Consider the following 15,764-nt stretch of genomic DNA (forward strand, 5'->3'; position numbering starts at 1 on the left):
GCTTTTCTATAGGTTGAGATACAGAAAAGAGTAGGCAGTAATACTGCATGCATTCCAAGTAACTACCACAGCGATCAACATCACAACTAATTTCTTTCAGTGCAATGAGCTCGGCAACAACCTCAAAGATGTGGTGGACAAGTACAAGAAGTACGAGGACTCAACCGCTGGTCTCCTGAAGTGGCTCAACAACTCAGCGGAGGAAGCCAGAAGGCAACAGTCTGAGGCCATTGCTGCCGACCCACAAACCCTACAGAAACAGCTGGAGGACACCAAGGTATGACAAAAAAATGAAATCTCACCAAACAGTATGAGTTTTATCCAGACAAAGCACATTACCACAGTGTAACAGACTCCGGGCTAGAGGAGGGCAAGTGGAGGTATAGCTGTTTACAGAACAGCCTTTTTTCAGAGTTTACTCACTGACGGCTCTGAGAAGTGAATGGGTTTAGAGGTCATTACACCGCTTCAAACTTCCCTCTCCATATACAGTGTTTCCACTCACTTTAAAACAACACTGCTATTTTTAGGTCCAAATTCAAACCTCAAAGCAGTCCCCAAGACATGAATATCCTAACCATTCGTACATTTTCTTGCGTAAGCCTTTGAGGCGGGGGTGGGGGGGTTACGATTGGAGTTGGACTGGACAGAGGTGTAGAGAATGCCTAGTATCCTTTAATAGATGATGTCCCTACAGTACTCTCTGAGTCAAGCTGGCTTGCAACAAAAGTATGTAGTGTAGAGAGAGAGAGAGAGTGTGGGAGTAAAGTCATGTTCCATTACATCTCTCTATGGAGTTGTATTGCAGTGGCTCATAGATATAGAAGATTAGAGGCGCCTAAAACTCAAGAATGTAGTTTATGTCAGGGAAATGCTACGTTTCCCCCTGAGTGCAACCCGTCAGGTATATGGAAAGTTACAGTAGTGGAGTTCTAGTATTTGAGTGTTTGAATAACACAATTTGTTCTTAGATGCTTTGACAAAATATTTGTCTCCAGCTTTAAATCTGAATAATTACAGCATTGTAATAAAGATATAGCTGGAGTTTATTGATATATCTATATGGAGCGGTGTGGTTTGTCTGTTAGACATGTTGACTGTCTAATCTTCTGTCTGCCTATGTTTGTCATGGTCAGGCTCTACAAAATCAGACCACTGGTCGTCAGACTGCTGTGGAGACACTCCGCAAAACATCTGACTCTCTGGTCACTGCTGAGGGGGACCTGTTGACCAATCAGGACGAGATCCAGGAGACAGTAGGTGAGTAATCAGTCTTAAGTGTAGATTCTCATCCAATGCTATTTCTAAAAAATAATGAAATACTAGACAATATAGTGCCACTGCCAATGTGTGGTTCCTATCATCGTGATTCATGACTGTTGGAGTGAAATAGTAGTAGGGGAGAGTGTGGTAAGTTGAGCCATCCCTTGTTTCTAGGACACCATACACAAATGTAATAATTTGACCAAATATTTAGGAAGAGGTCATCATATCATAGAGTCTGTGAAGGAAGAAACCACATGGGAAAAGTGGTAAGTAAGCTAGTTAGGTCCCAATTTTGTTTTCACCAAGTCAAATTAATGTATTGTTCTAGAGGTTTCATGATGCTTGTATCTTAACCAAAGTACATTTTGAGATTGTTCTATACATCATTTGGGGTCTCTATAAGCGTCAATTTGAGGTCCTAAACCTAGCATGAAAGTTGATCCTTGTGGGCTAATAAAAATGGTTTACCTTGGGGTAAGTTGAGCCAATGGCCATGGAGTAAGTTGAGCCACAGTTTGAGCAAATGTAAGTGTTTTCTTCCCAGGCGTAATGCCAGGCATTATCCGGGGATATGAGGTAACACCAGGTCCTGGTCTATGTTAAAAGTGTTTTTAAAAAGTACATTGTGTTTGTAAGTTGCTGAACTTACCCTGTCCAGCGGCTCAACTTATATCCGGGTAAGTGGTGCCAAGAGAGCAATTATTTTGGACAACCTATGTTTCCAAAACTGTAATGTTTACATGAATTCTGATTATTTTAATAAGAGATGCACAACATCCTGAAATATAAGTAGATGTCTTTGTTAGAATGAATACTATATTTCCCTTGACGGCGTGATGCTGAATGTAAAAATGTTTTACCTTGTCCCTAATGATATTTATGATACAGTAATATTTTCCATATGTTTGACCTTAGCAGAAAGGTCGAACAGAGAGAACAGTGAAAACCCTGACTTGATTTGCTCATCATTTCCAAGTGGTATGAACTTTTACCAGTGCTAAGCATTGACCCTAAAACCCTTACATTGTGTCTTTGCTTTCAGATGATATTGTGGAAAGGTATGACAACCTGTCCAAGTCAGTGAGTGATCGTAATGAGAAGCTTCAGATCACCCTGACCCGCTCACTGAGTGTCCAGGATGGCCTGGATGAGATGATGAGCTGGATGGAGGGAGTAGAGGAGAGTGTGAAGGAGAAAGGACAAGTCCCTCTGGATTCAGCAGCCATTGGAGATGTGCTGAGCAACGGGGCCGTAAGTACTGTAAACATTCACTTTGTGTCACTGTTTTTACCAGTCAATTAGCCATTTCACCATATATTCACCTTACTGTAACTGGTTATTTTGGCTCAACCGTTCATTTGGAATTGGTCTCTGCATGATCTTCTACAGATGATGAAACCTGAACTATAAAAACATTGAAAAACATTCAAATGTCTCTAAAATATATATTTGTCATCCGTTGTGTTTTTCTTCAAGGCTCTGGAGCAGGATATTTCCAGTCGCCAGAGTAGCATCTCGGCCATGAAGGCCAAGGTGAAGAAATTTGTGGAGACAGCTGACCCCTCCGCTGCGGCTCTGCTGCAGTCCAAAATGGACGCCCTGTCACAGCGCTTCTCTGACACCTGTGACAAGCACAAGCAGAAAATGGAGCAGCTGGAGCAGCTGAAGGACAAGGTGGAGGAGTTCGAGAAGACCTCGGACAAGGTGCAGCAGTTTGTGCTCAAGCGCTCACAGGCCCTCTCCGAAACAGACGGGCCAGGGAAAAATGTCAACGAGCTCTCGCAGCTCATGCAGGTAAATATGTTAATTTAATGCTCATTTTCAACCACACACTGCTCAATAGTGATCTTCCAATTGTTCTAACTGTTCTAATGTTTGTGTAGGACACTAACACTGAGTTGGCTGAACATGCCAAGGATGTGGAAATACTGCAAAAGCTGTCAAAGGAGCTGTCCAATATGGGTCCAGAGGGAAGCATGGCCCAGATTCAGGGAAAGATTGACAACCTCTCCAACAACTTCAATGCCTTCAAAGACACTGTGAAAGAGAAGTACGTGAAGATGACAGTAGCAGAGCTACCTGCTGATCCTCATGTACAATCTACTTGTGGGGATACTTGTTCTCATTTGACACAGAAGAAACATCATTATTTTATCTCGCCAGTTGACAGTCATGTTTTGGCATATTTGATGTCTCTGTGATGTGATGTGACTTTGGTTGTCTTCTCCCTTTTACAACACAGAGAGGAGGAGGTGTCTTCCTGCCAGGACCAGCTGGGAGACTTCAGGGATGCAGCCGGAGCTCTCAGGACGTGGCTGGAGGAGACAACAGAGAAAGTCCCTGTGGTTCAGCCAACCAGCAGTGAACAGAGTCTATTGAATGACCTGCAGAGAGTCAATGTGAGTGAGCAGGCAGACTGGTCTGGTACTAGATAGCCCCCCTTACTCATTTGCATTATGGAAATGGTATGTTCTACCTTTGTTCTTAGTGCAAAGAAGGACAACTGCATAGCTATGTTACAAAGGTGCAGGTGAATGTGGAGCTTGTTCTTCAAATGGTCTTGAATGCCTTATGTTAGATTTTTTAAGTTGAGTCATTTAGCAGACGCTCTTATCCAGAGCAATGTACAGGAGTAATTATGATTAAGTGCCTTGCTCAAGGGCACATTGGCTTATTTTTCACCTAGTTGGCTCTGGGTTTTGAACCAGCAATCTCTCGGTTACTGGCCCAATGTTCTCACATTTATTTTGCAATATTATTTATTTATAAAGCCATTTTTACATCAGCAGATATCACGAAGTGCTATACAGTAACCCAGCCTAGAACCCCAAACAGCAAGCAATGCAGATGTAGGAACACAGTGGCTAGGTAAACCTCACTAGAAAGGCAGGAACCTAGGAAGAAACCTAGAGAGGAACCAGGCTCTGAGGGGTGGCCAGTTATCTTATGGTTGTGCCGGGTGGACATTATAAGAGTATATGGCCATTAAGGCCTAATTGTTCTTCAAGATGTTCAAACGTTCATAGATGACCAGCAGGGTCAAATAATAATCACAGTGGTTGTAGAGGGTGCAACAGGTCAGTACCTCAGGAGTAAATCTCAGTTGGCTTTTCATAGCCGAGCATTCAGAGGTCGAGACAGCAGGTGCGATAGTGAGAGAGAAGAGTCGAAAACAGCACGTTTGGGACAAGGTAGCACGTTCGGTGAACAGGTCAGGGTTCCATAGCCGCAATGGCAAAACAGTTGAAACTGGAGCAGCAGCACGACCAGGTGTACTGGGGACAGCCAGAAGTCATCAGGGCAGGTAGTCCAGAGGCTTGGTCCAGGTCCTCTCAGAGGGAAGAGAGAGGAATTAGAGGGAGCATACTTAAATTCACACAGGACACCAGATAAGACGGGGGGGGGGGGGCACTGTGGTCTCATCCGATGATACCCCCGGACAGGGCCAACCAGGCAGGATATAACCCCACCCACTTTGCCAAAGCACAGCCCCCACACCAGAAGAGGGATATCAACAGACCACCAACTTACTACCCTGAGACAAGACTGAGTATAGCCCACGAAGATCTCCTCCACCGCCGAACATCTAGGCTAACTTCCGCTCATGTTTTTCTGTCATATTACCCACGTCACAGGTTTGGCACTTCATGGGTTTTTGTAATGGAGTAAGAGGAGTGCGGTGCGATATATCACTATTTTGTCCTCCCTGATTTCACAGTAGTTTCCATGCCAAAGTTATAAAAGGATGGGAAGTGTTTAACATAGGACTCGTCAGGGAGTCAAACACTACATAACTGTGACTCTCTGCCAGAAGAAAACTTCCAATCAGAGATGAACTGGTACAGTGTGTCACAGAAAAAAGATCAAAGACAAGAAGAGAGTAACGAACCATAAGTAAATAGGTCAAACATCAAAGATTAAAACACAAATCCCTCCACACTTAATAATACATTTGCATATTGAATCATTTGTTTGTACCAGGCGAAAAATCACAGTGTAAAATTAAATTAATCAGGACTTGACATTGGAAAGGGTTTCCTTTGAGGAGATTTTAGTCTCGATGCTGCATTGCTCCAAATATATTTAGCTTGGCCCAGCTTCTTACAATAAACAGTCAAGACAGAGTCATTCAGTGTTCTCTCAATGTAGCCATGCAAATTGCAGCCCTATTCGGGACAGTGTTGTGTAAACTATGTTATTGGTTTGATTGATCTCTTTTCAGGCTCTAATGGAGGAATGGACAACCAAAGGCTCTGCTGTCCAAGATATAAATAGCAAAGGATCTGCGCTATGTAGCTTCATAAGTGTTCTCACATCTCCAGCCAAGACCAAGATGTCACACAAGTCAGGTACTGTATGCTTTCAGAAGGTTTGATTATCTCAAAGCAGTTTGTTAGAGATATTTTTAAGCAAATGGTTGTGTTCGGGAATGAGAAAACAATGAAACGGGAGACACCCGTTACCTGTTGCAACACGTTTTGCTACACTGTACTGTACAGAACATGACCCTGATCTCAATGTAACCACAGTGATCATACAATGACCTTTTTCATGTATGACAACCCAGTAGAGTCTAGTTTGCTTTTGACATTTGTACTTAACAAATAAGCAAGATCCTATGTATTTGTTTGTTTTGCGATCAGCCGTTGCTAACGGTGGTGGCCCTGGAAACCATGCCTACCTAACCAATAAAGGTACGTTTTCTTTACCAGTGTGTCATGTTAGGAATGTATCAACACAGTGTTCCAGACCTGTACATTATCATAACAACTTATCATGTAATGGCTTGTTCGGTAGAAATGGTCTGTTTTAGGCCTCGTCTTGTACCTATCCTTGATTCTCTCTACTGGAAATGTCCCATTCTTTTTACATTCCAATGTATTAAGAACACGATTTCAATCTATTTTCAATATACCTTCAATAGCATGAAAACCCATTTCAAACCAGCTGTGTTTAGACCACACTGCAAAACAATTTCACAGACTAAATTCACAAACAAATTTTTGATGTGACCATTTCCAGTAGTGCTGTAACTGCTTATAGCAGTGCCTTGTCCAAGTCATTGTTGTTATAAAAGGTCAACTGGCTGGTGTCTAACACTCTAACCTCTAACCACCCACAGAGCTGATGGTGGTACAGCAGAACATGTCGTATATCAACGAGGGCCACGAGAGTCTGGGAGAACTACTGAAGGACCGGGCTGCAGAGCTCTCTGGCCTGGTGCAGCAGATGGCAGAGGCCCAGAAGGAGACAGATGCCATGATAACATGGCTGAAGGACATGAAGAAGACAACAGCATCCTGGAACTCTGCGTCCACAGAGAAAGACGCCATGAAAACACAACTGGAGCAACAGAAGGTAGGTCTGGTCTGCATAGACTGTTTCTACATTGTAATAGTTGTTGTGCCTATGGTTTATTATAGTAGTGGTTTAGTACATCTCACAGTATTATTGGTATGCAAAATGCTCTGTGGGAAACCAATGTTTTAGGCAGGTGCCTCTTGTCTCTACTCTGTGCATTTGAGTGCATGAAGAGCCAATGAATCAAATATATGATGGTTTTGGTCAAGCACTATATCTCTATTTTCCTCAGGCCTTTGAGGAGGACATGAAACAAAAGCGTGACCAGCTCCAGAAGCTGAGAGAGAAGCTCCTCCACTTGATTGAGAAACACCCAGACTCTCCTGAAGCAGCCAAATGGAAGCAGATGCTGGCACAGATAGGTATGCAGTATGCAGCATCCCATCTGTCTGTCTCCAAATGTTTTAATATCTACTGCATCAATGCAGAGAGCTTTACCCGGGGTCAGTCCAGTCCAGTCAACCACTCCCCCTTTTCCAAGGCTCCATGACAGAATACCTGGCCTCCCTCACACCTACAGACTTGGCAGACTCATACAGCTAAGACCTAATCAGTAGGGGCTGTGCAAAGTTCAAGTTGCCAGGGTTTTTTGTGCTGACTGATGTTTGTTCCTCAGATGCTGCTTGGGCGGATGTAAGCGGGTCGGTGGAGGACAGGAAGCAGCACCTGGAGGAGTCCAACAGGAACCTGGACGTTTTCCAGACCACTGAGCCACAGCTCCGCCAGTGGCTCTCAGAGAAGGAGATGATGCTCAGTGTCCTGGGGCCCCTCTCCATGGACCCCAACATGCTCAACACACAGAGGCAGCAAGTCCAGGTACTTCACTATGGGACATATTAGTTAGTGTTGAAATTATTACCACCATGTACAGTTCAATGTCAATGTCACCTACTTCACACGTAAGCTAATGTTAAAGACAATCATTGTTTTGTCTGCAGGCCAAATGTTGAGGCTTGCCAGAATTAGTCAAAATCAAGATAATTAAGATTGAAAAGGTTGAACCATTTTGCACATTATATGCATTATTAAACACTAACATTGCTATTTATTAAGGTCATATTGACTTGTCCCTCCTAGATCCTCCTGAACGAGTTTGACAGCCGTAAGCCACAGTATGACCAGCTTAATGAGGCTGCTGCTGCTATCCTGAGCACCTCAGCCAAGCAGGACCCCTCCTCTGGTGGGAAGGCGGTGAAGGACCAACTGGCCGCCGTCACCCAGAAATGGCAGGGCCTGACTGGGCAGCTGAGACAGCGAGCCGGCCTCATCGACCAGGCCGTGGGGAAGACGGGCCAGTTCCAGGATCTGCTGAGGAGCTTGAGCCAGAGTGCCGCCTCACTGGAGACCCGGCTCAACAGCCAGCAGGCCCTTAGCAGTCAGCCTGATGTGGTGAAGACGCAGCTGGAAGAGGCTAACACCATCTCTGGCCAGCTGAGGGAGGAGAGGAAGAGACTGAAAGAGGCTGAGACCCTCTGCTCGGAGCTCTCTGCCCTGGTCACTGAGGACTACCTGAAAACAGACCTAGCCAGGCAGCTGGAGGTGGTCACCAAGCCCTTCAAACAGTTGGAGGACAAAGCAGGTTTGGCTTTGATTTCATTTGCTTTCATTTTTTAAATATAATATGTTTTTTTTGTCTTTAATGAGAAACTTCAGGCTGTATTGTGGTTTAATGTCTGAAACTTTGACAGCCATTGAAGGAGTTTCATGATGAGGTAGACATTGTCATTCTGAATGATAAATGTATGCTTTGCTCCTCTGCCTCTTAATGACATTAATGTACATGCTATTTTTTAGTGAAGCGGATCCAGCAGCTGAACTCGGCCTTCGCAAGCTCCCAGCAGTTCCACCAGACCTCCAAAGACTTCCAGGGGTGGATGAATGAGACGCTCCAGGAGCAGTCTAAATCCCAGGCAGTCTCAGCCCAGGTAGAGAACCTTCAGCAAAGCCTGAAAGAGCACAGTGCCCTGCAGAAGGCCCTCAGTGAACATAAGGAACCATACAGCACCATCGTCAGGGAGGGGGAGACCCTACTCCAGAACACAGATGGGGCAGAGAAGGTGGCGCTGCAGGGCCAGCTGGCCACATTGCGTTCCAACTGGGACGACGTGAAGAAGAGCTCATCCGAGCGCCAGGATAAGCTCCAGGGGGCGCTGCAGAGGGCCCAGAAGTATCACGAGCATGCTGAGAAGCTCCAGTCCTGGGTCCAGGAGAGTGAGGTCAGGGAGGGTAGTGTCAGGCTCAGCGTGGACCCAGCGGAGGTGGAGAGCTCAATCTCCCAGCTGAAGGCCATCCAGAAGGACGTGGACAAACACAGAGGCCTGGTGGCGCAGCTGAACACTGCAGCTGAAAGCCTCCTGGAGGTGGCCAATGCAGACACAGAGGCCGTCAGGGAGGAGAAGGCGGCCATTGGGCAGAGCGTGGACCGTGTCACAGAGAGGGTCCAGAACAAGAGGGATTCTCTGGACAAGATCTCACAGAGGCTGAAGGAGTTCAACGACACCCACAAAGAGGCCAAGGGCCAGCTGGCAGGGGCTAAGAAGCAGCTAGATGCCCACACATCACTGGGGGTCCAGGCCTACAGCAACAAGAACCTGATTAGCATGAAGGCCCAGCAGAAGAGCCTGGATGGGGTCAACACACAGCTGGAGCACCTGAAGAGCCTTGCCCAGGGCCTCGTGGCCGACGTCCCCAAAGCTGACGGGGTGACAGACCTCCTCCTTCAGGCCGACAGCCTGGAGAAAGAGTACGGCTCCCTCAGCAAGGATGTAGGGAAGACTTGCTCCACCTTGGAGGGCAAGCTGCAGGGCATTGGGCAGTTCCAGACCAACATCCGCGAGATGTTCACCTGCTTCGCAGACTTAGATGATGAGCTTGACAGCATGGCTCCTGTGGGCCGCGAACTGGCCACTCTGAATGAGCAGCAGGGCGGCATCAAGGTCTTTGTGGAGAAACTGCAGGAGCTGATGGCAGACACGGCTCGAGGAGAGGACAGATGTAAGAAGATGCTGGAAACTGAGGCCTCCCCAGATCTTCTGGGGCTGAAGAGAGATCTGGATGTTCTGAGTAAGCAGTGTGGCAAGCTGATGGACAGAGCCAAAGGGAGAGAGGAAGAGGTGGGGAGTACACTCACCCGTCTGAATGAGCTTTACTCCAAGCTACAGCAGTTCACTAACAAACTGGGCGGGGCTGAGGTCAAGGAGGAGGGTCAAGGGTCAGTTGGCATGGAGACGGATGTCATCAACCAACAGTTGGAAGCTTTCAAGGTAAGATTACATTTTGTTAACATTTTACAGTAAAGTAAATGTAATGGAAAGGCTGATACTGTATTATCAAGCTTGGTTGCCACCACTAATGGTGATTAATTGTGGTTTTGAATGCCTTACGCATTGGCTACATTATGGTATCATATTATTTCAGCTCATGCTTTACTATTGTACTCTAGCGCTATCACTTTCACCAGCCACATCACTCAACTGGATGACATTACCCTGCCAGAAAGATATCATCCTTACATACAGTACTACCCTAAAATAACCATTAGTAAGACTTATAACACCTGGAGTAACATAGGATCTTGAGTGTCTGTTTGAGCTACACCTACACCAAAATATTATTTTGATTTACTGAACTCGCTACAACAAAACATTCCATTACTGGGTAATTTGGTTGCAACAGTTTAAAAACATACAGCAAGTTCAAGTACCATATTAAATAAAACTACTTTAAAACCAGATAAACAGTAAAGACACAAAGCGTCAATAAACAAAGTGCAAAGTGCAGTAGAAAACCATTAGAACATTTCAGTTTCACCCACAATCTACTGATCTACTGTTGAAGTTTCAAAGGAAATCTCTGGAAATAAATCCACATCACTATCTTAATTCAGTAAGTTCCTATGGGGATTTTACATGATGCTTTTTGCTGCATTAACCCCAGTGGTATTATAAGTTAAACAACAGGGCTCTCTAATTCTCTTTTGGGCCTGGTGGCCACATGTGTGACCCTCCTCTGGGGAATACTGTTTCAGTATGTTGCTGAGCATCTGGTCCAGACAAAAGAGCTCTGACCTGCTCAGATGCCATTGTGGTGGGTGGGTGACGGGCGAGCCAGGAACCAGCTAAGAACCAGCGGGGTGTCCTATGTTGCACTGGCCTGGGGTAACGAGCATTACCCAGCCTGACTCCTGCTCCCCTCTCCCTCTCCTCCACTTTAAGAATGAGTGTGGGGCCTCCCGAGTGGTGCAGCGGTCTAAGGCACTGCATCACAGTGCTAGAGGCGTCACTACAGATCCAGGTTCAATGTGTAGTAGCCAGCCGCGACCAGGAGACCCATGAGCCGGTGCACAATTGGCCCAGCGTGGTCTGGGTTAGGGGAGGGTTTGGCCAGCTGGGATTTCCTTGTCCTATCGCAATCTAGCGACTCCTTGTGGCAGCCGGGCGCCTGCACGCTGACTTCGGTCGCCAGCTGTACGGTGTTTCCTCTGACACATTGGTGTGGCTGGCTTCTGGGTTAAGCCGGCAGTGTGTCAAGAAGCAGTGCGGCTTGGCGGGGTCGTGTTTCGCCTCTCCCAAGTTCGTATGGGAGTTGCAGTGATGGGACAAGACTGTAACTGCAATTGGATACCAAGAAATTGGGGAGAAAAAGGGGTTAAAAGTACAAAAAAATGATATATATATATATATATAATAAACAAAAATGGCATGAAAGAGCTAATTCACTGGTGTTTGAGCATCTGCTCCTCCTCTTTAGAAAGAGCTGACTAAAAGTCTTAAAGTTTGTGTTAGCCTGTCTGCGGATGGTTTTAGATGCTCATCGTTGGTGTGCATGACTTTGCTGTATAAGCCTACCTGAACTTGAACTTTCCCCTGTAGAATTTAAGAGTATACAGGGCATTGCTTTTCTAGCTGTGGAACATCTTGAGGTGGTGGTTACTATATGTCATACCGTTGCTGTTAACAATAAAGGCATCTAGTAGTGCATGCCTACGCTGTATTGGGAATATCTGGATTCTACAGAAATGGAAAGGGAGACAGAATACTAACCACTAGCCAGAAACCATATTCCTGCAGTGCAATATTCACTCCCCTACATATACTGAACTCTATAGACTCCTTCTCCAACCAACACATTTACCACTACTAGGAGTTTTTAATCATTCAACATTATTGTTTTTGTATTTACAGAGTTTTTCTCCCTTCAGTCAAGTTTCCTTTGATGTTAGCTTGAATGTGTAAAACGTCTTTATGCTCTCTATGAAATAAAACAACAATTGTTTTATAAAACACTATCTTAATACGAAAGATATGAGAGAATATAAATGAAACACTAACAAAAGCATAATTGTGCCATAATATTATCAAGGCTTTTGTTGGTATATCAGTGGTGGATGAAACATGACTTAATGTGGGATAAAAAAAGCATTCTAAAAGCCTGTAAATGCTGTTAGAGTTGATGGAAGGGGATTAACTATTCAGATTTGGGAAAGGAAAAAAAAAAGTTATTTATTGTCTGAAAGCATCATATCAAAACATTACTTTTAACCAAACCACACATATATTTGAATATAGGCCAAAGGAATTTGTCCAATTTTGTTTTGATGTTTTTTTATTTAATCACAAGTACATTCACAAACATCAGCCTTTATATAAATACCTTCAAATGTTATATGAAAATATAGGTCTCGTAGAACTGCAGTCAATGTTCTGAATGCTAGCTGGAATTATAATAATATATAATGTCATTTTGTGCCAGTTAACCCATTTTAAACATTGTGTTTTTGAGCTACAGACGTCTGGGTTGTTGGATTCATTGGATTCGTCTATTTCATCTGTAGATTCCAACCATGAGACTTGTGTGGTTAACGGGGACTGAGCTAGTGCAGGGTTTGTGAGACAAGGGTGGATCCCCAAGGTGCCCGGGCCAGGTCTGTAGAATCTGAATGGTTTGAGCTACACGCTATTCAAATCTATCTATGAGAAGTTGAGACTCTCACGAAAACACACATGTAACATATTTTGCTCTATGACACTCACAAGCTACACAAATGTCGTTCTTCTACATAGAAAATCATAGGATATCCCGGGACATAGTGTCTATAGTACTGTAATACATTCACATAGATTCTGTCACAAACTCCACACAGTTGTCACTGACTAGTTGGATATTCATTTCCTGGTGAGCAAACAATTTCTGTACTCACAGTATTCATATAAATAAAACAAAACAATTTTGTCATATCAAATTGTGATCTTGTCTCATCGCTACAACTCCCCAATGCGCTCGGGAGAGGCGAAGGTTGAGTCATGCATCCTCTGAAACATGACCTGCCAAACCGCGCTTCTTAACACCCACCCACTTAACCCAGAAGCCAGCTGCCCCAATGTGTCAGAAGAAACACTGTTCAACTGACCACCGAAGTCAGCCTGCAGGCCAAGTAAATCCCCTCTGGCCAAACCCTCCCCTAACCCGGACGACGCTGGGACGATGCTGGGACAATTGTATGGGACTCCCAGTCACAGCCTGGGATTGAAACCGGGTCTGTAGTGATGTCTCAAGCACTGCGATGCAGTGCCTTAGACCACTACGCCTGTCACACTCTGACCATTATTTGCATTGTTTGTTTCTATATTTTGTTTGGTCAGGGGGTGATATGAGTGGGCATTCTATGTTGCATGTCTAGTTAGTCTGTTTCTATGTGTTTTGGCCTGATATGGTTCTCAATCAGTGGCAGGTGTTTGTCGTTGTCTCTGATTGGGAACCATATTTAGGTAGCCTGTTTTGTATTGTGGTTCGTGGGTTATTGTTGTTGCGTGTTAGCACAGTCGTTTGATAGCAGTCACGGTCGTCTTGTTAGTTAGTTAGTTAGTTAGTTAGTTAGTTAGTTAGTTAGTTAGTTAGTTAGTTAGTTAGTTAGTTAGTTAGTTAGTTAGTTAGTTAGTTAGTTAGTTTTGTTTGTTTGTTGGTGTACTTCGTGTTTTTTCGTCCTTTATTAAAAATCATGCATCAATACGACGATCGTGACAACACCACTCGGGAGGCCCCGTATAAATACATTTTTATCAGGTTTTTGCTTTGGCAAACCATATTTTTTATTGTTGACATTTATCAATAAAACTCATTAATGCAACTGTTAATGTCAAATGGTTTGTATTCTACGTGTAGCCTTGGTTCTTCTGAAAAGAAAATGGTAAAACACTTCATTGTGAGGCTAAATATAAGAGCTGGACATGCAGATAAATGAATAGCCCATTTTAGCTGGGGTCTGATAGGGTTTTTTAAGAGGGTTTGATTGGTAACCATGAACCATCCTATAATATTGACTACTACCAGCTGTTGCTGAGCAACGTGTTCCCTGCTGGTTGTGCTCACCTTTATCACCCTCACATTGTCCCATCTCTAAGTCGCGTTGGGTAGGCCTGCACACAGACACGTCAGCTGCTAGCGGAAAATCACCATTGTACTCATTCAGGCCGCTAGCTACTCTCTCTGAGAAAAGTTCCCTGAAAATAAGGAATCCCAAAAAGAACCCTACTTCATTCCATTACAGCACAAGGTATTTCCTAATTGGTGTCTAAAAACCTGTTTTGATGCTCGGAAACCTGTGGACACAGTCCGAGACCGAACGTAATGGGATGTCTGCAGTGTGAATAGGGGTTTCATGTGGTCTATAATAATCCTGCTTGGTTTATTCGTAGATCTGGTACTTGGTCTATTTTGGGGTTTCATTGGCAGCTGTTGTGAAAGAAATAAACATTAAAAGGCAGCAATAAGTGAACTCATTTTGTTGCGTTACCATTTTAGGTCACGGTTTGTAAGAGCCTCCCCTCCCGAGTCCAGTGTTTCACTCTTATTGTTGTTGTAGTTAGGGGATCTGGAAGGTTTGCTGGGAAGGATGTGGTGTATGTAGTCCTTCGTGATAGTTAGTGTGAGCTCAGCTCAGTGACAAAACCTGCTGGGGGTTGGGGAGGTGGGATGTGTTGGGGCGTATTTTTAAGGTTTCTACTCAGACGTTACATCAGTGTCTCCTATGAACCTAAAAGGAATTTCTCTCTCATTAATCATAGCTATTCCTCACACAAGTTGATGAGGGGAAAAGGGCCATTGGGGAGACCCCATTGTGTAGCCCAGCTTGCTCACTTACCCCAATGATGATACACTCAAATCAAATCACTCTCCCCAAGGTGGAATATGACACCAGAAATGTACTAGAAGGATCTGAGTTGGTAACACATTGTTTTTGCTAGGATTGGCAGATCACTTTTCATGGTAACACATTGCATTTTTCCTTTGTGTTTTGGGATTGTGATTCACCTAAGACACCTAAGAGATTATTCTGTTCCTGTATGCACTAGGAGTGCACTTGTACACAATCAAGAGAAGCTTTTGAATTTGTCTCATTGAATTCTTTGTCTAGTCCTTTATAATGGTTTTCGTTTCATTCACACCCATTGTTGGGAGTGACTGATGAGTAGTTCTGTTGAAAGGGATGTCTTCTGCAGAAGATGTCACAAAGAAATGTGGCCCTTCTGCAACCTTTGGTCTGAATAGCCTGTCCTTGTGAATAACTTTACTCACATGCAATGTAATAAGAGTTATGTGTAAGTGCTCTATAGGTTTCGAGGGAGATATTTGAGTCATTTGGATTGGTTAAAGTGTATCCTATGTTGGTTGGACATTAGTGAAGTCGCTCTCTTTAGAAATCAATCTCATGATGACACATTTTTCTAATTCGGAGATCAAAACCCCCAGTTTACTAAAATCACATTCCTAATGCCAAACCAGTTAGTGTGGGCCAGGATAACGCAAACAGCCTTGGTGCAGGAAAAGGAGGACGAAAAGAGGAACACTTTGCCCTCCCTTAATTCAACGCCTGGATTTTGTCAAAATGATGTGAGATTCAGCTGCTGAATATCCTTTCTCTAAACCCAACAGATCTATTCAACCACTTATTTATCTCTGCCAGTCTTCCTCCTTTTCCCTCCTCTCATTGTGGGAAGGGGTTGTGGTGGTGGAAGGAGTTGGGATGGTTCAACTCCTTTCTGTTGTCAGCCTTCTGTGCTGCACACAAAATTAATTCCTCTCATTATCCCTCTCTCTCATTCCTCCTTTCTTCTCTCACACGACCCGGGTCACTCGCC

General features: G+C 44.3%; 1 protein-coding gene across 1 annotated transcript in view; it reads left to right on the forward strand.

The window, feature by feature from the left end:
- Positions 1 to 15,764, forward strand: part of LOC124038746 (dystonin-like) — a 205,614-nt gene that overhangs the window by 136,357 nt on the left and 53,493 nt on the right. Inside the window, exons 46-58 of the mRNA XM_046354820.1 lie at positions 101 to 277; positions 1,137 to 1,260; positions 2,309 to 2,517; positions 2,743 to 3,060; positions 3,150 to 3,316; positions 3,509 to 3,665; positions 5,489 to 5,615; positions 5,910 to 5,960; positions 6,389 to 6,624; positions 6,860 to 6,989; positions 7,244 to 7,443; positions 7,705 to 8,206; positions 8,422 to 9,890. Coding sequence (XP_046210776.1) covers positions 101 to 277; positions 1,137 to 1,260; positions 2,309 to 2,517; positions 2,743 to 3,060; positions 3,150 to 3,316; positions 3,509 to 3,665; positions 5,489 to 5,615; positions 5,910 to 5,960; positions 6,389 to 6,624; positions 6,860 to 6,989; positions 7,244 to 7,443; positions 7,705 to 8,206; positions 8,422 to 9,890 — 3,867 coding nt within the window. The remainder of the gene's footprint in view (positions 1 to 100; positions 278 to 1,136; positions 1,261 to 2,308; positions 2,518 to 2,742; positions 3,061 to 3,149; positions 3,317 to 3,508; positions 3,666 to 5,488; positions 5,616 to 5,909; positions 5,961 to 6,388; positions 6,625 to 6,859; positions 6,990 to 7,243; positions 7,444 to 7,704; positions 8,207 to 8,421; positions 9,891 to 15,764) is intronic.

This window comes from Oncorhynchus gorbuscha, linkage group LG06, assembly GCF_021184085.1.
Source record: "Oncorhynchus gorbuscha isolate QuinsamMale2020 ecotype Even-year linkage group LG06, OgorEven_v1.0, whole genome shotgun sequence".
Lineage (NCBI taxonomy): Eukaryota > Metazoa > Chordata > Actinopteri > Salmoniformes > Salmonidae > Oncorhynchus > Oncorhynchus gorbuscha.